Raw genomic sequence first — 27120 nt, 5'->3', positions numbered from 1 at the left:
GCGATGCTGCGCGTGGTTTCTCCTGCTGATTCTTCGGTTGCGTTTCTTGCGAGTGTCGTTTCTTAGCTGCAGAGCCAGTGGCGCGTCGTTTCTTCAGCCGCAGATGGGCATCACGTCGATCTTTTCCCCGCACAGCGTTCTGTGCGTAGATTTCCTTGTCCTTAGGCTGCCAGCTTCTCCTTTGAGGGTCCCAGGAACTGGATGGGCATCACAGGGCAGAGTAGGAGTCTCTCTAGAGACTCCAGGTGCTGGCAGAGAGAAGTCTTTGCTGTCCCTGAGACTTCAAACAACAGGAGGCAAGCTCTAAATCAAGACCTTGGAGATTTCTTCTCAAGATGGAAGGCACACAAAGTCCAGTCTTTGCCTTCTTACTCTGGCAGAAGCAGCAACTGCAGGATAGCTCCACAAAGCACAGTCACGGGCAGGGCAGCTCTTCTTCCTCAGCTCTTAAGCTCTTCTCCAGGCAGAGGTTCCTCTTGTTTTCAGAATGGTTTCTAAAGTCTGTGGTTTTGGGTGCCCTTCTTATACCCAATTTCTCCTTTGAAGTAGGCCTACTTAAAAGTAAAGTCTCTTTTGAATGTGAAATCTTGCCTTGCCCAGGCCAGGCCCCAGACACTTACCAGGTGGTTGGAGACTGCATTATGTGAGGGCGGGCACAGCCCTTTCAGGTGTGAATGACCACTCCTCCCCTTCCTCCTAGCACAGATGGCTCATCAGATATGCAGGCTATACCCCAGCTCCCTTTGTGTCACTGTGAGAAAGTAGCCTCTTTCTAGCCTTGTTACCCCACTTTTGGCCTGTTTGTGAGTGTATGTCAGGGTGTTTTCACTGTCTCACTGGGATCCTGCTAGCCAGGGCCCAGTGCTCATAATGAAAACCCTATGTTTTCAGTATGTTTGTTATGTGTCACTGGGACCCTGCTAGCCAGGACCCCAGTGCTCATAAGTTTGTGGCCTATATGTATGTGTTCCCTGTGTGGTGCCTAACTGTCTCACTGAGGCTCTGCTATCCAGAACCTCAGTGGTTATGCTCTCTCATTTCTTTCAAATTGTCACTAACAGGCTAGTGACCAATTTTACCAATTAACATTGGCTTACTGGAACACCCTTATAATTCCCTAGTATATGGTACTGAGGTACCCAGGGTATTGGGGTTCCAGGAGATCCCTATGGGCTGCAGCATTTCTTTTGCCGCCCATAGGGAGCTCTGACAATTCTTACACAGGCCAGCCACTGCAGCCTGAGTGAAATAACGTCCACGTTATTTCACAGCCATTTACCACTGCACTTAAGTAACTTATAAGTCTAACCTTTACCTGGTAAAGGTTAGGTGCAAAGTTACTTAGTGTGAGGGCTCCCTGGCACTAGCCAAGGTGCCCCCACATTGTTCAGGGCCAATTCCCCGGACTTTGTGAGTGCGGGGACACCATTACACGCGTGCACTACATATAGGTCACTACCTATATGTAGCTTCACAATGGTAACTCCGAATATGGCCATGTAACATGTCTATGATCATGGAATTGCCCCCTCTATGCCATCCTGGCATAGTTGGCACAATCCCATGATCCCAGTGGTCTGTAGCACAGACCCTGGTACTGCCAAACTGCCTTTTCAGGGGTTTCACTGCAGCTGCTGCTGCTGCCAACCCCTCAGACAGGCTTCTGCCCTCCTGGCGTCCAGCCAGGCCTGGCCCAGGATGGCAGAACAAAGGACTTCCTCTGAGAGAGGGTGTTACACCCTCTCCCTTTGGAAAATGGTGTGAAGGCAGGGGAGGAGTAGCCTCCCCCAGCCTCTGGAAATGCTTTCATGGGCACATTTGGTGCCCATTTCTGCATAAGCCAGTCTACACCGGTTCAGGGACCCCTTAGCCCTGCCGCGAAACTGGACAAAGGAAAGGGGAGTGACCACTCCCCTGACCTGCACCTCCCCTGGGAGGTGTCCAGAGCTCCTCCAGTGTGCTCCAGACCTCTGCCATCTTGGAAACAGAGGTGCTGCTGGCACACTGGACTGCTCTGAGTGGCCAGTGCCACCAGGTGACGTCAGAGACTCCTTCTGATAGGCTCCTTCAGGTGTTGCTAGCCTATCCTCTCTCCTAGGTAGCCAAACCCTCTTTTCTGGCTATTTAGGGTCTCTGTCTCTGGGGAATCTTTAGATAACGAATGCAAGAGCTCATCCGAGTTCCTCTGCATCTCTCTCTTCACCTTCTGCCAAGGAATCGACTGCTGACCGCGCTGGAAGCCTGCAAAACTGCAACATAGTAGCAAAGACGACTACTGCAACTCTGTAACGCTGATCCTGCCGCCTTCTCGACTGTTTTCCTGGTGGTGCATGCTGTGGGGGTAGTCTGCCTCCTCTCGGCACTAGAAGCTCCGAAGAAATCTCCCGTGGGTCGACGGAATCGTCCCCCTGCAACCGCAGGCACCAAAGAACTGCATCACCGGTCCCTTGGGTCTCCTCTCAGCACGACGAGCGAGGTCCCTCGAATCCAGCAACTGTGTCCAAGTGACCCCCACAGTCCAGTGACTCTTCAGTCCAAGTTTGGTGGAGGTAAGTCCTTGCCTCCCCACGCCAGACTGCATTGCTGGGAACCGCGACTTTTGCAGCTACTCCGGCCTCTGTGCACTTCCGGCGGAAATCCTTTGTGCACAGCCAAGCCTGGGTCCACGGCACTCTAACCTGCATTGCACGACTTTCTAAGTTGATCTCCGGCGACGTGGGACTCCTTTGTGCAACTTCGGGTGAGCACAGTTTCACACATCCTCGTAGTGCCTGTTTCTGGCACTTCTCCGGGTGCTACCTGCTGCTGAGAGGGCTCCTTGTCTTGCTCGACGTCCCCTCTGTCCCCTGGCGCAATTTGCGACATCCTGGTCCCTCCTGGGCCACAGCAGCATCCAAAAACACTAACCGTACGATTTCCAGCTAGCAAGGCTTGTTGGTGGTCTTTCGGCGGGAAAACACTTCTGCACGACTCTCCACGGCATGAGGGATCCGTCCTCCAAAGGGGAAGTCTCTAGCCCTTGTCGTTCCTGCAGAAACCTAAGCTTCTACTGTCCAGTAGCAGCTTCTTTGCACCCACAGCTGGCATTTCCTGGGCATCTGCCCATCTCCGACTTGCTTGTGACTTCTGGACTTGGTCCCCTTGTTCCACAGGTACCCTCGACTGGAAATCCATTGTTGTTGCATTGCTGGTTTGTGTCTTTCCTGCAGAATTCCCCTATCACGACTTCTATGTCCTTTGGGGAACTTTAGTGCACTTTGCACTCACTTTTCAGGGTCTTGGGGTGGGCTATTTTTCTAACCCTCACTATTTTCTAATAGTCCCAGCGACCCTCTACAAGGTCACACAGGTTTGGGGTCCATTCGTGGTTCGCATTCCACTTTTGGAGTATATGGTTTGTTTTGCCCCTATCCCTATGTGTCCCCATTGCATCCTATTGTAACTATACATTGTTTGCACTGTTTTCTAAGACTATACTGCATATTTTTGGTATTGTGTACATATATCTTGTGTATATTTCCTATCCTCTCACTGAGGGTACTCTCTGAGATACTTTGGCATATTGTCATAAAAATAAAGTACCTTTATTTTTAGTATAACTGTGTACTGTGTTTTCTTATGATATTGTGCAAGTGACATTAGTGGTACTGTAGGAGCTTCACTCGTCTCCTAGTTCAGCCTAAGCTGCTCTGCTAAGCTACCATTATCTATCAGCCTATGCTGCTAGACACCCTATACACTAATAAGGGATAACTGGGCCTGGTGCAAGGTGCAATTACCCCTTGGTACTCACTACAAGCCAGTCCAGCCTCCTACAGTCACTGCCTAGTGTGAGGTGCAACCAGCCCATCTGTCAAACTAACCCAGACAGGGAATCCACAAACAGGCAGAGCCACAGAAATGGTATAAGCAAGAAAATGCCCACTTTCTAAAAGTGGCATTTTCAAATGCACAATCTTAAAATCAACTTTACTAAAAGATGTATTTTGAAATTGTGAGCTCAGAGACCCCAAACTCCATATGTCCATCCACTCCTAAAGGGAATCTACAATTTAATCAGATTTAAAGGTAGCCCCCATGTTAACCTATGAGAGGGACAGGCCTTGCAACAGTGAAAAATGAACTTAGCAATCTTTCACTGTCAGGACATATAAAACACATTACTATATGTCTTACCTTAACCATACACTGCACCCTGCCCTTGGGGCTACCTAGGGCCTACCTTAGTTGTGTCTTACATGTAAGAAAAGGGAAGGTTTAGGCCTAGCAAGCGGGTACACTTGCCAAGTCGAATTCATAGTTAAAACAGCACACACAGACACTGCAGTGGCAGGCCTGAGCCATGTTTACAGTGCTACTCATGTGGGTGGCACAACCATTTGATTTACAGGCCCGGAGTACCTCTAGTGCACTGTACTAGGGACTTACTGATCAAATATCATGGATAAGCCAATTACCCTCTTAGCTGCTGCTGACTCCCCCCCCCCCCCCCCCCCCCTCACCCCCCCCCCCCCCCCCCTGCTGAGCCCTTTTTTGTCTATTTGGGGTAGTTCACGCTTAGGCCTTCATAACTTTTTGCACACATAAGCTATCCACGCCAAATTTGTGTCCTTTTTCCCCAACATCCTAGGGATTCTAAAGGTACCCAGAGTTTGTGGGTTCCCCTGGAGGAGACCAAAATATTAGCCAAAATACAGCTAAAATTTCGTTTTTGTGATTTATTTATTTTTTTCCCCCTGGAAATGGCACCAACAAAGGTTTTGCAGTGCTAAAATCACCATCTTCCCAGCTTTCAGGAACAGGCTGACTTAAATCAGAAAACTAAATTTTTTTCAACACAATTTTGGCATTTTACTGGGACATAATTCATTTTTATTATTTTTGGTGCTTTCAGTCTCCTTCCAGTTAGTGACAGGAATGAGTGTGAAACTAATACTGTATCCCGGACAGCTAAGCATTTCTGAAAAGTAGACAAAATTCTGAATTCAGCAAGGGGTCATTTGTGTAGATCCCACAAAAAATAACAGCTGAAATTGAGTTACAAAAAAAGAAAACAGCCTTTTTTCTCCACGTTTTTCTCTGTAACTTTTTCCTGCAATGTCAGATTTTTTTAAAGCAATATACCATTACGTCTGCTGGACTCTTCTGGTTGCGGGGATATATAGGGCTTGTAGGATCATCAAGATCCCTACGTTTCTCAGAGCCAATAAATGAGCTGCACCTTGCAATGGGTTTTCATTCTATACTGGGTAAACATCAATTCATTTGCTGAAATATAAAGTGAAAAATAGGTATCAAGAAAACCTTTGTATTTCCAAAATGGCCATAAGATAAGGTATTGAGAAGCAGTGGTTATTTGCACATCTCTGAATTCCGGGGTGCCCATACTAGCATGTGAATTACAGGGCATTTCTCAAATAGACGTCTTTTTTACACACTGTCTTCCATTTGGAAGGAAAAAAATGTAGAGACAGAAAAGGGGCAATAACACTTGTTGTGCTATTCTGTATTCCCCCAAGTCTCCCGATAAAAATGGTACCTCACTTGCGTGGGTAGGCCTAATGCTCGCGACAGGAAAGGCAACATCACATTTTTACATAGAAATCTGACGTGTTTTTTGCAAAGTGCCTAGCAGTAGATTTTGGCCTCTAGCTAAGCTGGCACCTAGGGAAACCTACCAAACCTGTGCATTTTTTAAAACTAGACACATAGGGGAATCCAGGATGGGCTGACTTGAGGGGCTCTGCCCAGGTTCTGTTACCCAGAATCCTTTGCAAACCTCAAAATGTGACCAAAAAAACACTTTTTCCTCACATTTCGGTGACAGAAAGTTCTAGAATCTGAGAGGCGCCACAAATTTCCTTCCACCCAGTGTTCCCCCAAGTCTCCTGATAAAAATGGTACCTCAGTTGTGGGGGTAGGCCTAGCGCCCGCGACAGGAAATGCCCCAAAACACAACGTGGACACATCACATTTTCACAAAGAAAACAGAGCTGTTTTTTGCAAAGTGCCTAGCTGTGGATTTTGGCTTCTAGCTCAGCCGGCACCTAGGGAAACCTACCAAACCTGCGCATTTGTGAAAACTAGACACCTAGGGGAATCTAGGATGGGTTGACTTGTGGGGCTCTGATCAGGTTCTGTTACCCAGAATCCTTTGCTAACCTCAATATTTGGGGAAAAAAACACTTTTTCCTCACATTTCAGTGATAGAAAGTTCTGGAATCTGAGAGGAGCCACAAATTTCCTTCCACCCAGCATTCCCCCAAGTCTCCCGATTAAAAATGGTACCTTACTTGTGTGGGTAGGCCTAGTGCCCGTGACAGGAATAGATCACACAACAGTCAATGTTGGTCCTTACATGAGGCAGCTTTTGACCTTGTGGTGATCCATTCCTGACGCAGGCACTAGGTATAGGCACTCAAGTGGGGTAGTGTTTTTATCAGGACAGGTGAGGAATCACTGGGTGGTAGGAATTTTGTGGATCGCGGCATATTCCTGTAGTTTTGTGTGACAGAAATGCAAAAGAAATAGAGTTTTTATTCCACATTTCAGCTTTGCAGGGTATTCTGCGTAAGAAAACTTTGGGGAATCCACGCAAGTCACACCTCTGTGGACTCCCCCGGATGTCTAGTTTCCAGAAATTTTTGGGTTTAGTATGTTTCCCTATATGGCCGCCAAACCCAGGACCAAAAACACAGGTGCAATCCTTACAAAACCAGTTTGTTTTGTGATAGATAATTTTGATGTCTCCACAATACGATTTGGGCAGTGAAATTTGGGGCTGAACTTAATTGGGGAGCTCCCAAGAGGGCACCCTCTCTGTGCTTGCCGTTGCATTCACCTGCTGTCTGGGTTGGGCTAACCCACTATTGACCAGTTGCACATACTGTGCTTGCGAAGGGACAACAGGACTGCCCTCATCGCCTACCTCCCAATTTACTGGAAGAGGATTTATCTAATGGGACTCCTTCGACTGAAAAATCACTCCCAGAGTCTGCGCCATTTTCCTATCCCTCAGATGCTGTCTCAGTCTCTGATCCTATGTCAGAGTTGTCCCCTATAACCAGAGTGACCGCGTCAGCAGCAGTCATCCATCAAGATGCCATATCTGCTATTGGCTAACGTGTTGCACTAAAACACTAGCCTACGTAGACAGTCACAAAATTGCTGGTGTGTGTGTGTGTGATACGTGCAACAGTAGAGGCCACCTTACCTGCGCTTCTTCCCTCAATCAGCACGTTCTTTCAAGACACTCAAAAAGCACCTTGTCACATACCATTCGTCACAATCGTTAAACACCTACTGCGCCCAGTCCAACAATCATTATTGGTGCTCCCACTCCCATGTCCTCCTCCTCGTATATCCTCATTACCATCCAGCAAAAGTCATTTTCAACTCTCCATAGCCCCCCCGCACGTACATTTCATTTGTATTATAGCGCAGGTAATGGCTGACTTTACTAATGTACTCAGCTATTTACATAAAATACAGATTTTCTCTTTGCAGTAGGCATATAAACCTTCTGCACTAAAACAGTACGGCCGCTTCCTGCTCTGATGGGGAAAACAACAGTGTGACGTCAGTGCGCACAAAGGGGCAGGGGTGGGGGGGGAGACACGGAAGAGCTTCTGTAACTTCCCGGGGTTTAAAAAAATCTAACCCCCTCCCTCGTGTCGCCCACTGGTCGTGACCCGCACCAGGGAGGAAGTGTCCGACGCCCGCACCAAAGGGGTTACATACACATTTTGTATAGGAGCACTTGCACTTTAGCCCTGGTTAGCAGTGGTAAAGTGCCCAGAGTAACAAAAACAATAAAATCAGACTCCAGCACACATCAACAACCTGGGGAACAGAGGCAAAAAGTTAAGGGAGACCATGCCAAGGATAAAAAGTCTTAACAACAATAAATTGCACCATTGACGAAAGGCTGTGTGTGCACAGAACTTAACCAGTTAAAAGTAGATCTCAACCAGTTAAAGGTAGAAGTAGATTGTACCTTCTTCCCTCCAAAACGTTTTCTTCCCACTGTCATGCTCTACATGTGTGCTTATCCCAGCACGTTATTTGTTATCCTGTCTTTTGCCTTGCAGGCTCCCCACCGGATACTTCGATGACTCCCCCAGCGAGGAGAGGCCGGTTGATACTGAGACGGAAGAAGATTCCTGGACGCCTTGGTGCTATAGGAAGGTAAAGTGATGAAACAAAGTTTTCTATCTGCTCCGAGTGACTGCAAGATGCTCTCTGGAGAGCTGCACCTTCTAACTAGCAGTTAACATACATGCCTTCTGTCCCTGTGCGCTGACTTCCACTTCAGGCAGAATTCATGCGCAATGTATCGTACATTTTATTTGGAACAACATTAACTTGAAATGATGCCACATTAGGACACCTTGGCTCCTTGTTCCTCACCCCACACATGCACAAGAGAACCATGTACCATTATTCATAGCTGCTCATCTCTGAAGTTTCATGCTGCAAACACTTGACTTTGACATTTGTCCAAACTGCCTGCTCAATATGCCAGATCTGTTGCTTTTCTGACCAACATCCAGATGTGACTAATGTCAAGTTGGGTCATGTTAGAGCATGTGTTACTGAAGTCCTACAACCCCCCTATCTACTCCCACCCCACCCCAAGGATCCTGTTCGTCACTCCTCAGAAAACTGAGTTGCAGTCCTGCAATTTTTAATACTACAAAGTATTCACTCTTGCCAATTTCCTGTTATGGTTGTCTTCCAACTAAAACCTTCTCCTTTCCCTCTATGCCCTAATCCCAGGAGGGGTGACATCACAGTAATTTAGTTACTTCTGCTATAGATTACGCCGGCTCCTTAATTATGTACTCCTTCTCCTTCCATCAGCCAGCCAGTCAATCTACCAGCGAAAATGCACCCGCAAATGTGGTTTGTGACCTCAGTAACGAAGACGAAGTGTTCTTCTTTACCCTCTTCTCTTTACACTGACTTGGATTATCTGTGATTTCTGTCAGGCTCCTGACCTGTCCATTAGAGTTGCAGGAAGTGACAGTCTGGTCTGCCTGAAATAGTACAATCCTTTCTTCCACTCCTCCCACCAAAGACCCTGATAAGGACAATAGAGCAGACTGCAGGAACTTCTGCCATGTTGATGTCGCCTCCGGTGGGACACGGTTGATCTGTGCCCTTCGCTTTTGAATGTCAGGTGGTCACTGCCGTGTGCACATCGATAAACCTTTCTTCCTCAACTTGAACCCACAGGTCCTATTTGTCTGCCTCCCCCTGGTCTCGGCCACGGGTATGGGGGAGAGCAAGACATAGAGGATGGGGCGCTATTCCCAGCAATAGAAGGCCGCCAGTGATACATATGCCTAGGGAGGAGGAGGAGGAGGAAGAGGAGGATGAAGAAGAAGAAGAGGATCAAATAGAATGCGGCAGCTGTCCTATATGCGGAGGTGAGTTTCTCTGCATAGGAAGTTGGAGGGATCCCTTTGAGGAACATATGTGCAGTGGCCTATGGAACAAGAGGACAGGGGCCCATCTAGTTTGGTACTACTGTGTTTGCTATCTCCCAGTGCTGGCACAGAATAAATATATATTCCATTTGTGGAGAGCAGTCTCATTTCATGCCTGAGCTATTTGGGCCCTTTGCCATATATCAAGTTGTTCATGGGCACAGCTGATGATATGGCCACAGCTGAGGCGTCCTAGCTGAAGCTCAACCACTGTTCCCAGGAGAAATTAGTTTTGCATGCAGAAATCATATTGACTTTTTCATGATTTCTTTACAAAGCAGGATTCTCTCTCAGTTAAAATAAACTGTCTAAAATGCACATTTGAGCACTAAATTCTTTGAAACAACATTAATTACTCCCCATGCTTTCTTTAACCTCCGCTTTCACAAGCTTCTTTTCGCATGGGTGTAGAAATAAAAAGAAAGCCAATTGCTAACAATTTCTTTTGTCCCTTGTGATCTAGCTGTTGGGTATTATCATAACCCTAAAATATGATATGACCGTTTTAACCAAACTATTAATTTGCAACTAATACTGTGGGGGAGGAAGAGAGTCTAATACAGTATACTTTGTCGCCTGTACTGTATTCTTAAAGAAGTGGTGTTCTGCTTTCCTTTCTTCAAGGTTCTTTATTAATTTTATTTTACTTTACCCTCCATTTTTACAGTTGATTTTTACAACATACTATTTTGCCATTATTTTCCCACCATTTAGCTCTCCTACTGTTAAACCTATCCCTTTATTCCATTTCCTTCAGCAGCGTTTTCTTGAGAGACACTGTTTTACCCCACTCAAATTTAAGTGAATATTTATGGTTTTACCAGGAGACAAATCTTTCAAATAACTAGAAAGGCAAAGGCGCAGCAGTCCTTTTAGGTTATGGATGTCTTTCTTGATTGGTTGCAACATTTGCTTCGTTGATGTTAAAGGTTTCCAGAACAAGTAAAGCATGGGGGATACTTGGGCTGTGTGATCACTGATGCTATTGCCGTCTGTTCTTCCTTTCATCTGTGTGAATTGTCCTCTTGCACTCTAGTGAAATACTTCTTCCACTTACAATATTTACATTTGTACAGTCCTTCTGTCTGTTTTTTTCTTAAGTTTTGAAAACTCTAGTGATGGTAAAAGCGTATCTGTAAGTTTCTACAGTCCTACCTACATGTGATCATATAACATGGGGTCCTTACTTTTGGGAGGCTGGCCCTCTTATTATGATGTAGCAGAGCAGATGAGAATGCCATAGATCTTTCAGTCATATGCATGAGCCATCCAATTTATGTCATGTGGCCCTATGTTCTTTTGACATTATTTAACCAACCTCCCCCAAGGATATTGCGACCTGGATTAGGAAAGTTTGCAGCACAAAAATGCAAATTGTGTGGCAAGCTATTGAGATTTTTGCAGGCGTATTTTCTGAAGTCTTTGACATATTTTGTCCTGTGATTTAACTTAAGAAGCTGTACAATACAATATGGACAGGAGCAGTGCAACCTCCTCAAACACAAATAATAAAGAGCAGGTAGTGGTATCAGTAGGAACTTAACACGATTCTCTCTCCCATACAGAACAGGTGTCGCGTTAGCTCTCATTGTACCACTGAAGCTGCTGTATTTGGGTAGCAGTATCACCCGAATTATGGGGAACTGAGTTTGTTCCCACACCATGTGACAACTGTCAGCCCAATCGGTTTCCAGATAGCAGCGCCTCATCTATGCCCAAGAGCAGGGGTGATTTATGGCAGCTGGGCGCATGACATTGTGACCTCTCAAGAAAATCATGGTGGATCAGACCTTCCTCCTTTCTCCCGGTTACTTTTGTCTCCCACTTGCAAAGACGAGCAGAAGCAGAGAATGGTTCAATAAGTTTTATTGAATCAGCTGCGTTCTAGATAAAGGCATGGACTGCATAATTAGGATGATAAAACGTACCAAAAATTCAATAGTGACTAGAAAAGTGAAACACAAGAAAAGTCCCACCAAACTGTTGCTATGCTAGATGTATGATTCCTACATATACCACTAATGTTCTGTGTTGGAGCACAGCAGGATAATCCCTAATCTGCCCTTTAGGACCCCCCAGGAAGACGACAACCCCCATACCAGAGTATGTCAGTAGTGAAGAAGCCTTTTTATTGAGATGCTTTCTCCCATGTAGGCCAGGGAACAGGCAGCCTCAGCAAGCAGCTGTAGCGAATTCAAACAGCATACGGTGGCAGTCATCTGGTTGGAACCTCCCTCTAACATACAGGGGGCAGAGAGATGTTTTATAATAAAACAGCTAGTGTTCTGAGAAAAGTGTTCCCATGTAAAAATACATATGTTTCTGTGAAATGTTAGAGACTCGATGTACCACCTTGTGCTGGCCATCCTTACCTTGTTGCAGCCTTGAACAAAGCACAGAGTGAAAGAATGTTGTGCTAAGAAATGCAAATGCATTCCTAGATGGAAGAACAGCAAGCTAGAGGAAAATAAAACATCACCACACGTGATTGTTTCTAAAAGAAGAAAATGGAATAAAATAAAATGTAACTAGGATAACGCGCACAAAATAGACAAAATAACGTGCCCAAAAACACAAATAAAATGGCTTCACTATACAGGTACAACACAGGTAACACACTAAAGAGTGAGAAGTCAAAGAACTGTTGCATGCACTTCACAAATAAACATACAAGAAGCAAGGGGTGTGCCTTGGCAGAGCGGCAAAATGGCCACTGTCTTTGGAGACTCTGCCAGCTAAACGTCAAATCCGTCAGGAATCCTTGACATCAAAGCTGCCCAAGACTGTAAAACAACTACACACTGCTGCTATCTGCGGGAGGCCTTGCCTCTTTAAAATTGGGATTGTAGCCTCGCAATGAAAGTATAACCAGCGCTGTCTCTGGGAGTGTGGCCTTGCCTGATGAAGCCCGCACAGAACATGTCAGACCGAGCGTGGGCTCACAAACTGTTTGAGCCGGGGCCTCTGGGATAAGACGCAGGAGCTGCTTCTGGACATCCTACCTCACTACACCATGCTGTCCCGGGATTACCGATATCTCTGGTTGAAGCGTCCACCTTGAAACTGGGGGCTGCGTGTCTCCTCCGCTGCCTCAAACACCACCTGACACCTGTGGGGGAGTGACAGTCATTACTGCGGCCTCGGGCCTGCTGATGACCCCCGAGTGGCTGTACTGTTGGCAAAGGGTCTGCTGGGTTGCGGGGGGCAGAATCTTGGGGTCTGCGACCTGGACAGCGGTGAGTTGAGGATCGCAATACGGAGCTGCTGTCTGCCCTGTTGCCTCTTGCCTTGCTCTCCTACCCTGACCTGCAAGCCTGGCCTGGGCGTGGCCTCTGGCCCAGCCTGAGGTTGTGGGCCCTCTGTGCGGCCTTGTCTCTGCAGGCTCTGCCTCATCTTTGAGGCTGTAAGAGGTTAGTTGCTGTGGTGCTTGAGCCGCGTGTTGAAATTGAGAGTATAATCTGCTAGCGGGGGTTCTGGTGGATGGAGGGGCGCTGCCTTGCATTGCCCGTGGCCCTCGTGGCGATGAGTAAAAGTAGACAGTGGTTTCGTGGTTTATGTAGCTACCATGCCCCTTTCTGATGCTACCTGGACAGGAGCACACCTAGGAGGGTGTGAGGGTCATTAATATGAACTTACCTCAAAGACCGCATCTGGGAATGTTAAGCCCCTGATGGTCTAGATGGCTTTCTCACTTATAATTTAGTACATCCTGTGTACTTTGGGAGGGACCATTGCTAATTGTCACTTCCTGTGCCTATCTCTTAACTTCACCTGAACTGACCCTCGGGAGGCACGGCCCCTTATGTAATCATACTATATCCGACCTGCCATAATAATCTGCATGTGTGCAGGGAGCCTCCAACCTCAGTTGTTCGTCTGGATTGGTGCCTGCTTGTTCCCCGTGGCTGGTCCTCCCTTCAGGGTGTGGCGGGGCCTGGGTGTGTCCCACATTCAACAAGCTTGTTTTTTCGTCTTGTGCCATCTGCCTGGCTTGCCAGTTGCCTACATTGGATGTGTTTGTTGATTTCGCTCCGTAACTCATATCTTGCTTACTCACTTGCCGTCTGCTGGCACATAGTGCTCACTGACCGCTACAGCCATGGGAAAACATTACACAGCACAGCAAAAACTCTCCTTCGATCACAAACACTCCACTTGTCAGACTGATCAGGACTCGTGCCAGGGTCTGTTGCAAAACCCCTCCCGAAGAAGATAGCCAGCAGGAGGCTGACCTCGAAGAAATCCTCATTAAAGTCATGGCAAGTCTCAAAGCCATAGAAGCCAAACTGGACTTAATTACCAACAGACTGGAGCACATCAAACAGTGTTACAATAAACATGAAAATCAACAGGATCATCTGGAAAACTGCGTCTCGGATGCAGACAACATGCAGGCTGACACCAAAGAACACCTACTGAGAATGGACAAAGCCCTTGATATTATTAAAGCCAAGAATGAAGACCTAGAGGCGTGCTACAGGCAAATAATCTTCAGGTCACTGGCATCCCAAAATCAACAGCGATAACCAGGATGGAGAATTTTGTTGAGACACTACTTAGGGACACCTTTGCCAAGGATCTGTCAACAGTATTTCTTGTGGAGCGCTCCCATTGCTCGTTGGGCCCACAGCTGCCTCCCATGGCCCCGCCTCCTAAATTATAGGGATCACAACATGATCCTGCAGTGATCCCGGGTACACGGCCCAATACAATATCAGGGCAGTAACATTTCCTTTTATCCCAACTTCACATTGGGGGTGCAAGTGGCCCGCTGCAAATTTCCACAAATGAAACTCCTCCTCTCAAAGGGAAATATACCCTATGCTTCATTATATCCAGCTAAAGTGCAGATTGCATTGGAGGACAAACGGCACTATTTCAGAGGTGAAAAGGCAGCCCCGAAGTTCACAAAACATGCTGCGAGTGTTGAGAGATTCTCCCAACCCCTCACCTCCAGGAGTTTAAGCGCACCTCGGGTGGGGCTCGGCGATAATGATTGTTGCCATTGATGCATTGCTGGGTGGTGCTTGGCCTCTCTACACAGGCCACACATGTACAGAATCTACATGGGCCAACGACCTAGACTATTGTAAACTTTAGTCATCATCGCTTTTCGAGTGCAGGCTTCACTAAATTGGCAAAGACATGTGGCCGCTGCAATTACCTTCTGTCCGGCCACCCAGCCGTTTAGGAAGGGGAGTATGCCCGGTCGTTCCTCGCCCCCAGGGATGTTTACCAACCTCAGCCGATTATTCTGCTTTGACTTGTTGGGGTAGAGAGGGGAAATTCTTTGTCAACCAAGTTTTGGTGTTGGAGTGGGAGGTATGAGATGTTATCCTTGTTATTTAATCTTTTTAATGTTTGCTTTTATATCTCAAACCCCAGCCACTGTGCACTGTATTCTCTGACCCCCTCCAGCACAATACATAACGTGCCACTCTGACCCGTGCTGTATGAGACCTAACACTATTGTGCAACATGTCCTCAACGACCTGCGTCACCTGGAACATTTGAGGTCTAAATGACCATTGGAAGACACGCCTAGTACATGCCTACCTCACAAGACAGAAAATAGGTATCTGCTTTTTACAGGAGACTCACTTGGCCAGTGCAGCAGCCCCAGAACTAAGTTTCTGCTGGTGCGGTGAAGTCTACTCCCCAGTTAGTGGGAGAGGGGTCGCTATACTATTGAGTAGGAGCCTCCACTGGCAACTCTCATTCATTTATTGACAAGGAGGGCTGCTATTTCATACTCTCAGTCGCACTATACAGACAACCAATAATCCTAGCTGCCATATATGGCCCAAACACCCATGACCCTGAGTTTTTCTGGGGGTAAGGAGATTGATATCAGATCGGGGAACTTGTGCGATCATTTGGGGAGGTGATATCAATGTGGTATTGAAAGACCAACGAGGCCGCTCTGGCGTATCCAAGAGCCTACACCCCCAAGCTGCGCGACCCCTTAACAGCATAATCCAGGACAACTTCCTTCAGGATGTTTGGCGGCACACATCCTGTGTCCTGTGAGGAGCAGACCGCATATCCCTCAGACCTCCTGCTATACTGCTCCTATTAGCCAAACGCCGGGTGGCCAGACATTGGGGCAGGACACCAGCACTTACCATTACAGAATGGTTAAAATATGCAACATTACTGCCAGGAACAACTATCTAACTATTGGGAGCTCATGCCGACATGCTCTCACCGCAGAGACACATGGGAACCGTTCACCTACTTCCTCTGCCAGAGAGAAGATAACCTACCCCCGAGGTGAATGCACCTGTAGGGGGAGGGGCATAGATGAGGCGAACTAGCCATGAACTCTCTTTTTTTTTCCCTAGACGTCCTGTGGGTGTGGTGCTGGCAGTGCGACCTTGGTAACTAATGCTCATTAATAATTATAGGCCAAACAGCTCTTATTCTGCTAGGGCAGACCTCACTAATAGTGGACAAATCAGACAAGTTCATACTCCCCTGGGGTCCACTATAGTTCAATTTTCTAATGTGCCGGTGTTAGAGATATCTACATATGTAAGTGTATAAGACCTTGATTTGTGCAATCATGGCTTTCTAACCACTTAGCATGGTAATTGTTGCTGTTTTGTTTGTCACTGAAAATACCAATAAAAACAACTTAAAAAAAAATAAATAAATAAATACAAAAAGCAAACATGCAAGAAGCACAACACTCCTGAAAGAAACAGCCAAACATCTTATGGAATGACCATACATTCATGTACTCGCATAGGATAATGAACATTCGCCTTTCTAGGTTTTCAGAATTGGCACTGGCAAGCATCAGAGTACATCTGTTTACTGGTTGTACAGTTTTCTATTAAAAATTTCCCAGTTTGGGTTGTGGCGATTTTCCTTATGTTAACATATATGTTCTTATTTAGCTAAAATTGCGGGCAAGTGAGCAATTTTTTTTTTTTAACTGATGCATTACTGCCACAAGACTAAAAAAAAAAAGATGGTCGAGCAACAGACCCTGCCCCTTTTCAGTCGACATGCTATGGTGCTCGTGTATTGCCTTCTCAAGTAAAGTACCATCCTCGTGGCTATAAGTCTAGGTATCTCACTGCCAATACCAAATATTGTAAAATTCACAGGTTCATAGGTTATGTTATGTAAGTACATCAAATATAAGAAGGTACAACAGCAGTGGAAACACCCCTTCTTTATCAGGTACCCTTTGGGCAGACACAGTGTAAGCCTCTCTCCTAGTGCTGAATATTGGAAACTTTGCTCAAGACACTTGAAAATTGGGCAGATGCAGTGCAAGCTTTGCTTCCTCACAGACAGATGCATCACAGCAGTAGAAAAACCAGTGTCCCTCCCTCACAGAACCCGTGGTGAAGGAATGAGTGACATATGGGTGACAGACAGCTGTGTGGATTTAGGGCTTAACTCACTGAAAGGAACACTTAGGTGGCTGACTGAGTGAATATGCGAGTTTTGACACCATTCTCCCTTAGCTGATGTTCATATCTGCATTCTCAAATTCCTGCAGCTGTCACTCAGGGACAAGCTGTTTGAGTTGATTCTTTGGTTTTCAGTATATTGAGAAGTAGCCGAAACCTAGCAGGTCATTGTTATTTGGAACATCCCAAGTAACGATGCTTAAGATAGGCACACAGGTGAAACCTTTAGAAAAGGTTTTGGTTGCTTCCTCGCCAGGAGCAGTGCTGTTTCTGCCCAGGTAAAGCACCTTTTGAAATGTTGAGGGCTTTAGTTCGAGGTGGGAGAGCCGAGCCAATCGTCTGGCTTGACAGTTGAGCATCATGCAACAAGCACCCAGTAGAATGTCATTAAGTCTCTTTAAGATTAAAAAAAGTATTTTTCTTGAATGTGTGGAAGCGTTTCACCTTAGTACATAACATATCAATGGATTGGGAGTTTTTTCTTTTTATAAATGATGATTTGTAATCATAAACTCGGAAATGTTAATGCCCTTAGCCTAACTACTATGCCACTAGTGAACTAAGAGGCAAGCAAGTTGTCATGTAGCCTACATGTGGCCCAACGATGAAGCAGCATTACAGGCTATTAAACAGAAGGTGTTTGGAAAGCGCTAATCCTGTACTCTCATATCGGAAGGTGCTTTCATATGTGATAATGAAGAAAAAGGAGACTGTGAAATAAAATATTTGCCTAGGACCTCACCACTTGGTCAAGAGGGAAAGCCAGAAATGATCCAAGATGTTCTGGATCACATTGTGCAATTCAGCCTCTAGATTTATATTTCTAGCTCTTGACAGAAAGTCAAGGGTGCAGTATTTTTTTATTTATTTTTTACTCTGCAAAGCAGCTTGGGTTCAGTTGAATCAGTTCCTAAGGACTTGTCCTGATATCTTGCAGAAAACAACTGTGATTTAGCCGATTATAGCCACTTTCCGTGACCTTTATCAGTTTGTAAGACCCACACACACACAGGTGATTTTATAGCTATTATTGGGTAAGGAACACTGGATGTTCCCTGCAAGCCTGGTTTATCCCAAATCGGAGATGCTATACACATTTCTGGAATTCAGCACTGTTGCCGCCTCCCCAACAACCCCCCCACTCCACACACTGCGCGCGCAAACATGCTAGCAAAGCAGTTCAGAGTATAGATGTCGCAGTTGGAGCTTATCTGCCCATGTCTTTCCTGACAGCACAGTGACAATCTCTGCTTTGCTGATCAGTTCAGATAAGAGAAGCACTCGGCCACTAGAATAGAATGCGCTCACCGCCTGATGTTTGTTTTCTTTACTTGTTCCTTAGAAACGCTGCTCTGTAGCAGTTGAGCAGGTTTGTTAAGTGGGTTTCTTAAATATTGCAGGACATTACTAGTATCATAGTTCTATGTATGCGTTCTAGTCAGACAGTCTTGTTCATGTGGAATTACAGCTATTATAATGCTTCAATATGGTCCTACAACCCACTGTAGTGAGCTATACCAGCCATTAAAGGCCTGCTCCACTGTTCGATGAGGGCAGTTAACCAAGGTGTTGGCCTTTAATGGCCGGTATATCCTGCTATGGGGGCTATAAGTCTATTGGAACATTCCGTCTGTTGAGGGTAGAATGTCCTAATTTTAAAAACAAGGTCCCCCCCCCTCCCTATTTCTAAGGCTCAAGTGGTCCTGTGAGCTACTGGAGGTGGAGGGAGGCTCCAGTGTGCCCTGCAGCACAGCCTCTGCCTTTCGCTTTCCCCTGCCCACTCCAAATAGTTTGGGGAGGCATTGGAAAGAGAAATGCAAAGGCTGTGTATTAGAACTTCAGTTTATATAGGCTGCTGCTCCACTGTCTTCAATGGAGCTCTTAACATTCCAGTGTTCTAAAACGATTAACAGGGTCATTTCTGATGGATACAACTACCTGTGGATTCCTCACCTAATGAATTCTCCCCATGCGCAGCATTCGACGGAAACTTCTTTCCAGCTCTGCACGTCGGCGAGGACGTCACAATTGCCCGACTCCACACGGCTCCGCCTGACGTCATTGTGGCAATAAGAGGCCCTCGCCGGCGTGCTGACGTCAGTTCCCTTTTTTCCGTGCCTTCGATAACGGTTATTTCTCCAGCTCTTGTATCGTTTGCTGTTGAAATGGATACTTTGTGTTTTTTCGAGATGTCTGCCCCGAAGAAGTCAGGGTTCAAGCCTTGCAGGGAATACGGAGGTTGAATGTCTGTTACTGACCCGCAAAACGATTGTCTATGGTGCCTGAGCTCAGACCACGACATCCAGGAGTGTGGTTCATGCCAAAAAATGAACCCCAAAGCTCCTAAGGAGTGTGACACCAAATTATTTTTTAGCGAAAGCTAAGAAGGAGAAGAGGAAGCACCATAGGTCTTCGTCTGGGAAGTCGGCGAAGAGTCTTAGGAAGCGGCGCCATCACGACTCCGGGCGTCGCTCCAGAGGAAGCCGGTCGAGGTAAACCTCTGCCCGGTGCCATAAGTCCTGGAAGGTCAGCCCGACGGTGTCTCCTCAGCCTTTGACTCTGCAATCTTCGCCGGCGGTTTTTGAGGAGGTGGAGCCTCAGAGTTATCACTCGTCTCCGGCGCATCAGGATGTTCAGGATTCGAGTCCGGCTCCTCAAGAGTATCCTGCCTTCCCTGCTCCGGGGACGGATCCGGTGGCATTCCTTAATGCCATGTTTGCTATGTTTCAGAGCATGGCGCCGGGAGGTGGTGCGCCGGCTGGCCCCCTGGTCCCTTGGCATTTAATTTAGGCGCTCCAGCTCCGTACAGACAGACGCGTTCATGCCATTCTGTCCAGCAGGAGACACTAGCCCGGCGCCGGTGCCAGCGGTGCAGACGTCGATAGAAAGACCTTCAACGCCAGTGTCTATTCAGATGGAAGAGTCCCGAAGCCGGATGGCATAGATGGGTGGAGGTCGAGTATCCACGGCGCCGATGGATCCATCGCCGGCGTCAGAGGGGTCCAGAGATCGTGTGATGACGCCTTCTCGACGCCGTTCTCCGACGTCAGTCCACTCTGTCGACGCCGGGGCTGGAGGCAAAATTGCGGTCTCTGAGAAAGGCCCTCAGGTTATTGGAGGAGAGAGAGTACCAAAGACAGCTCCTTGAGGAAGGGGAGATTGCGGAGCCCTTAAGTGATTTTCAGGAGTTGGACACTGCCAGTGGGCTGGATACTTCCCCGGAGTGGGATTTGGTCTCACCAGGGGAATATACTGAAGAGGCAGCCTCATTTCATTCTGTCATAAGGAAGGCTGCTGATTTCCTAGAACTCCCACTTCCATTGGCACAGGTCAAGACTAATATCCTGACGGAGGTGCTTCATCCTGCCACGGCTATTGCGGATCCTTTGTTACCGTTTAATGAAGCTCTTATGGATCCCATAGTGGAGGTTTGGAAGAAGCCTATTTCTTCGTCAGCAGTGAGCAGGTCGGTGGCCAGACGGTATAGGTCAGTGCCTGGAGACCCCGAATTTCTTTCTAAACATCAGTCTCCTGAGAGTCTTGTCGTGCAGGCGTCCTGTTCGTCGCGGTCTGCTCCTGGCTCCTTCCCTTGTGTGCCATCTGACGGAGTCCAAACGCATGGAGCAGTCTGCCAAGAAGGTTTTCTCCTCATGCAGCATGGCACTGAAATCAGCTAATGCTACGTGTATCCTGGGCAGATACATTCATGCAATAATGGATGCCGCTAAAGCAGCGTTGCCAGACATGCCCCAAGACTTGCAAGGACTCCTCTCGGATGCCCAGTCAGCGGCAACGCAAGTCATACAGTCGGGACTTGACACCACGGACTCTGTTGCTAGAGCCATGGGAACCTCTATCGCCACCAGACGTCATGCTTGGTTGCACACGTCTGGGTTTTCATCGGATGTTCAAGCCACGCTCTTAGACTTGCCCTTTATCGGTGCAAAATTATTTGGCACTAAAGCTGACACTGCGTTGGAGCGCTTTTAAGGAGTGTAGGGCAAAAGCGAAATCCTTTGGCCTGCAGAATGGTTTTGACCCCTTTTAGGTCCTTTAGACGGCTTGGAGTATTTGTACAAGGGGCGTCCTTTCGTGGGAGATCGCAGCAGGCAGGCCAACAGCCTTTGAGCCTCCCTTATAGATTATTTAGGGGGCGGGGAGAGTCCGCACTAGAGGGGCCATCCAACAGCAGCACCCTTCCTCTTCCTTTTCCTCAGGGGGGATGCAACAGGGAAAGCAACCCTAGTCCTCTAACCATTGCGCCCTATGTGTCTCCGGTAGGGGGAAGGTTGTCTCTTTTTCTTCCCATATGGGAGTCGATAACATCCGATTCCTGGGTCATAAGTGTGGTAAGGAAAGGCTATGCCCTTCCCTTTTGGTAGATTCCTCCTCCCTTCCCGTCCTTCCTTTTGTTCAGAAGAGCATCTTCTATTGTTAGAACAGGAGGTTCTATCCCTTTTGTCAAAGGGTGCAGTGGAGTTGGTTCCCGAGCAAGAGAGGGGTCAGGGATGTTATTCAAGGTATTTTCTGATCCCCAAAAAGAATGGTTGTTTGAGACCTATCCTGGACCTGAGGATTTTGAATTGGCACCTCAAACAGGAGAAATTCAAGATGTAGACTCTAGCACTGGTGCATATGGCGTTGAACAAGGAAGATTGGATGGTGTCTGTTGACTTGCAGGATGCTTATTTCCATATTCCCATTCTCAAGTCACACATGAAGTATCTCCGTTTTGTGGTGGGGTCGCAGCACTACCAGTTTGCGATCCTTCCTTTTGGTCTTACTTCCGTGCCTCGAGTCTTCACGAAGGTGATGGCGGTTGTTGCAGCGGCCCTCAAGAGGCAGGGAATAGCAGTATTCCCTTACCTAGACGATTGGTTGATCAAAGCCAAGTCTCCAGAGCTTGTGCTGCATCATCTGCAGATGACAACCCGTGTTGGACACGTTTATTGAAAAGCCCAGACTGAACAAGTCTCACCTGGACCCCTCTCAACGCCTCCTGTTCATAGGGGCAGTACTGGACACTAAATTGAATCCGGCCTTTCCTCCGCCACAGCGGATTCAGGACATTCGGGCATTGATTCCAATGTTTCAAGAAGGAGCGGTTGTTCCAGTCCTCAAGGTCCTTCGTTTGCTCGGTCTGTTCGCTTCTTGCATTCTGTTGGTCACTCATGCACGCTGGCACATGAGGGCTCTTCAGTGATGTCTCCGGAGGCAGTGGTTTCAGCACAAAGGGGATCTTGAGGAGTCGATAAGGATCTCCAGAGACACTGCAGTGGATCTTCAGTGGTGGGCTGCGGTCGGCAACCTGTCTCAAGGAAAGTTGTTCTCGTTGCCGCCGCCAGTGACCACGGTGATAACGGATGCCTCCACTCTGGGGTGGGGAGCTCATCTGGGGGACCTGGAGATCAAAGGTCGTTGGTCTCCAGTGGAGCAGGTGTTTCATATCAATCTGCTGTAATTGCGGGCGATACGTTTGGCTCTCAAGGCCTTCCTCTCTTCCATTCGCGGTCAGTCGGTACAAGTCTTGACAGACAATATGACCGCGATGTGGTACATCAACAAGCAGGGAGGAGTAGAGTCGTATCTTCTCTGCAGAGAGGCTCTGCGGCTCTGGTCCTGGGCAGAGGACCATCGGATTTGCTTAGTGGCAAACCATCTGGCCGGGGTTCAAAATGTGCGTGCGGACAGTCTGTCGTCTTCTCTCAGCCGATCACGAGTGTCTTCTTCATCCAGATCTGGTCCTTTACATCTTTCGGATGTGAGGTTTTCCCCAGGTAGACCTATTTGCCACTCGGGAGAACATGCACTGCCCATCGTTCTGCAGCCTTTAGTATCCGATGCAGGAAGCGTTGGGGGACGCGTTTCAGATGTCCTGGAACAGCCAGTTGCTTTACACGTTTCCCCCATACCCTTGATTCCTCGAGTTCTGAGGAAGATTCACCAAGACCGGGCCCTACAAATAGCACCGGATTGGTCAAGAAGGGTGTGGTACACGGACCTTCTCCAACTCTCACTGTGCCCTCCGCTCCATCTCCCGCTCAGGGCAGACCTCCTCTTGCAGTCGCAGGGGTGGGTTCCACACCCCCACCTCCAGAGCCTGCACCTTCATGCCTGGAGATTAAACAGGGCAATCTGAGTTCTTTTTCTCTCCCACCGGATGTGCTGGACGTTATTTTATCGGCCCGGCGACACTCCACCAAATCTGTCTGTGCGAGCAGATGGGCTAGATTCATTGATTGGTGTGGAGAGAGACAAATTAATCCCTTAAGTGCCCATTTGTCGGACATATTGCTGTTTGCATTGTCCTTGGCACAGCAAGGCTGCGCTGTTGCTACTGTCAAAGGCTATCTTTTGGCCTTATGTCTTCCTGATCAACCCTCTTTGTTCAAATCACCTTTAGTGTTGAGGTTTTTGAAGGGGCTTACCAATAGGTTTCCTCCACTCCGTTTCTCATGCCCCAGTGGGATTTAAATCTGGTCTTAACCTTTTTGATGGGCTCTCCTTTTGAGCCGCTTCATTCTTGCCCTTTAAGGTTTTTAGTTCTAAAGACTGTTTCTTACGGCCATCACGTCTGCTAAGCGTGTAAGTGAGCTTCAAGCTCTTTCTGTTCACCCTCCTTTTACAACCTTTCATAAGGACAAAGTGTTACTGAGGACCAGGGCGGCTTTCCTCCCGAAGGTAGTGACTCCGTTTCATTTGGGACAGTCCATCACTCTCTCGACATTCTGTCCTCCTCCACATCCATCTAAGGAGGAGGAGAGGCTCCATCGACTGGACCCAAGGAGAGCTCTCAGCTTTTACATAGACAGAACGAGAGAGTTCCGCTTGGACGACCAACTCTTTGTCGGATATGTGAGGAAGGGGAAGGCCGTCCACAAACAAACGCTATCCAGGTGGGTCGTTCTTTGTATTAAGATATCCTATTCATTGGTGAAGAAAGATCCTCCTAATGGGATAAGAGCCCATTCTACCAGGGCTAAGTCGGCCACATCGGCCCTGGCTAGAGGTGTTCCAGTGGCAGACATTTGTAAGGCTGCGACTTGGGCGTCCCTCCACACCTTTGTAAAGCATTATTGCTTGGACTCGGAGGTGAGGAGGGATGGCCATTTTGCACGGTCTGTGCTGCAGGATTTCTTGGTGTGACCAGACAGACACCCTCCTCCGAGGCGGTACTGCTTTGGGACTCTGTTCATTAGGTGAGGAATCCACAGGTAGTTGTATCCATCAGAGGAGCAAGTTCATTACCTTTGGTAATGCTTTCTCTGGTGGATACACTAGCTACCTGTGGATTCCTCACGGTCCCTCCCGCCTCCCCGTAGTCTGTCTGGTCATACCGAGATTTCCTTGGGTGTGTACATGTATTGTTGATTGTTTCTGCATTATGAGGATATTTTTTTTTTATATATGGTTCTATTTGTATGTGTTGATATACATTCATGATTGTGCATAACTTTTACGAACATGTATTGGTATTGTTGCTATTATTGGCTTTTGCCTTTTCTATAAAAGTTTTTTTTGACTATAGATATGAGGAGTTTGGAATGTCAATATTCACCTATTCGTCTCAAAGGCACGTCAAAAAATGCCATAAACTGACGTCAGCACGCCGGCGAGGGCCTCTTATTGCCACAATAACGTCAGGCGGAGTCGCGTGGAGTCGGGCAATTGTGACGTCCTCGCCGACGTGCAGAGCTGGAAAGAAGTTTCCGTTGAATGCTGCGCATGGGGAGAATTCATTAGGTGAGGAATCCACAGGTAGCTAGTGTATCCACCAGAAAAAGCGTTACCGAAGGTAAGTAACTTGCTCTTATAGGTCCATCACTCATCCCAGGTAGGTATTTATGGCGGTTTTCGGTGTCTTCTGCATTTTCTGAGGAGGCCGACGTCTTGCATACTGTAGACCGAAGCAGTACCTCGGACATTGAGCTTTGATCTCCACCTAGGAATGGTGTCCTTTTCATAGGTCTTTAATGGGAGCCAGACCATCTCAAATGTATACATCCCTTCATGCATAAGGGCTGATTACTTTTCTGTAGTGTAAATATTCCACCCACATGCTAATTAGAGGAGTAGTTTAAAGCATCCACATTGGGCAATCACCAGCCTGGCAGACAGTAGAAAGTGAGAGACCAGCTTACCCATTGGTGTGGTAAGAGTACATACTGTTCTCTCCCGGGTCCTCAAAAAATGTGTGAAGAGGCACGTTTAACCTTGTGATTTGACAGTGTCTCCCACCAGTAAGTTTGTATATGAAAACATGGTGACCAGCCATGAAGGAGTGTTTTCCCTACCTGCAAAATCTTTGACTGGCCAAATGTTGCCCAGTGCAAAAGCACTTCTCGGGCGTTCAAGTTGTTCCAAATTTCTTCCCTTGTGAAATGGTTCCCATGTGGAAAGGGATTTCCTAGGGTTGGTGGATGACTATGATTCCATTTTTTAAGTGCCTTTGCCAAATTCTAAGTATGTTTGTGGCTCTTGTGTATCAGCCTTGAAGGGCTTTCTGGGGAAGCAGTGGTTCTGATGTTTACTTCTATCTGCACCTTTAGAATATTCCTAAGTGCCACACTGAATCCACAGTTTTTTATTTTTTTTTCTTCCAGCAAAGCTCCGTGTGAGCTGGTAGGTCACACTGTATGGCTCAATGGTGACTTCATACCACACAGGAAGTAGCAGAGCAACACCACTGTACACTGACAGCGGCTCCTTTCCTTCCATGCCCGTAGAGGCAGAGCTGGATCTCTGCTCCACACTTTCAGTTTTCACACACTATGCAGGGAAGAAGTCTTCCCCCGAAAACAATAAGATTCAACCTCTACCGTTACTGCAGGAGACCAGTGTCAATCACAGATCCATATGATGTGTCCCTATTGTGAAATAAGTGCACCAAAAGGCAATCTGGGAGCAGGAGGCAAAGCTTTGTCGCTACACATAAGAAGAGGTCTTGTTCGAAACAGACGTGCTCAACCAAGTTGTGGAGCTGTTCCATTTGTTAGTCCTGGCAAAGTCCCGTTCTAGCTTTAAGTTTTCTGGTAAGTCAGAAAGAAAGCCAAGTGGAACTCGTTGCCGTCCCAGCACTTGAATTCTATCAATAAGGTACAAGTCTCCATGAGTCCATGTCCTCTCATGTCAGTCCAGCATTTGGTCCCAGCTTGCCACGAACTTACCAGGCCATCTTTACCACATGGCAACCTTCAGAGAGGCCATATTGCAGAACTTCCAGATGCTTTTGACTGGCTCCTTCTACCATGTCTTCAGGCCCATTGGAGCCACAGAGGCCCTGACTCGGATTTCCACCAGTTTGCCCTCGCCGGACACCAGTTGCTTTCCTTCGGCCCCCTTCCAAAGCCAGTTCACCGTTGAACCCTGTCTCTGGAGTCAACACCAGTATCTGACCCTGAACCTGTTGCTCCCTGGCAGCCCTGTCTTGATATGAAATAACTAATGTGGAACCAGTGGTTTTACATCTGACCATTCACCCCCTCCCTCTATCCAATAGTATCTGAGGATAGAGGTTCTCTTCAGCTCTGACTCCAGTGTGTTCCCAGGCATACCTATTGTCTATCACGACACCCATGTTGAGACAGTCTGGTCCCCCCCAACCCCACCCTCTACAATGATGAATGGCTGTTGTTAGACTTGCAAAATGCCAGTGTATTAGATACCTCATCCGAGTTGGAGCTAGGCTAACCATCTAGTCCACTAATGGAATACATTGCCTTTTTTGTTGTGGTTATGTGAAGAGCAGAATAAGTGCTAAGCTTCCAGTTGCCTACTCTGGAATGCAAAGACAGCTTATTCACTTGAGATTCTTCAACCAGGCCAACCTCTTCTGAGCCACTGCTGCCATTTAACAAGGCCCTTAAGAACACTCATGGCTTCTTGATCTAAGCCTTGCTCAGCCCCTCCTGTCAGCTGGCCTGTGGCCAGACAGCGTAGACCAACCCCTGGTGACCCTCATTTTCTGACAATACATTCAACACTTGGAAACCTTTTGGCGCGAATTCACAAGTGAAGTCGGTACACATGTTTTCTCTTTGGACCCCCCTCTCCAAATAGGGGGTTGAAACTTATTGATGGCTTTGGCAATTACATATTTTTATCTAGCCTGGTGGTGTGCTCTTTAATGCGATGTCCCTTATTTGGAGCTACACCCAAGCCTTATGGGACATGGCTGTCTTTATCTTCCCAGCTGTTCTAGA

General features: G+C 47.3%; 1 protein-coding gene across 1 annotated transcript in view; it reads left to right on the top strand.

The window, feature by feature from the left end:
- The window catches only part of XNDC1N (XRCC1 N-terminal domain containing 1, N-terminal like), a 305166-nt gene that overhangs the window by 34242 nt on the left and 243804 nt on the right, over positions 1-27120 (top strand). Inside the window, exons 8-9 of the mRNA XM_069203429.1 lie at positions 8091-8187; positions 9238-9431. Of these exons, the coding sequence (XP_069059530.1) occupies positions 8091-8187; positions 9238-9431 (291 nt within the window). The remainder of the gene's footprint in view (positions 1-8090; positions 8188-9237; positions 9432-27120) is intronic.

The sequence above is a fragment of the Pleurodeles waltl genome, chromosome 8 (assembly GCF_031143425.1).
Source record: "Pleurodeles waltl isolate 20211129_DDA chromosome 8, aPleWal1.hap1.20221129, whole genome shotgun sequence".
Taxonomy (NCBI): domain Eukaryota; kingdom Metazoa; phylum Chordata; class Amphibia; order Caudata; family Salamandridae; genus Pleurodeles; species Pleurodeles waltl.
This window is presented reverse-complemented; position numbering and strand designations above follow the sequence as displayed.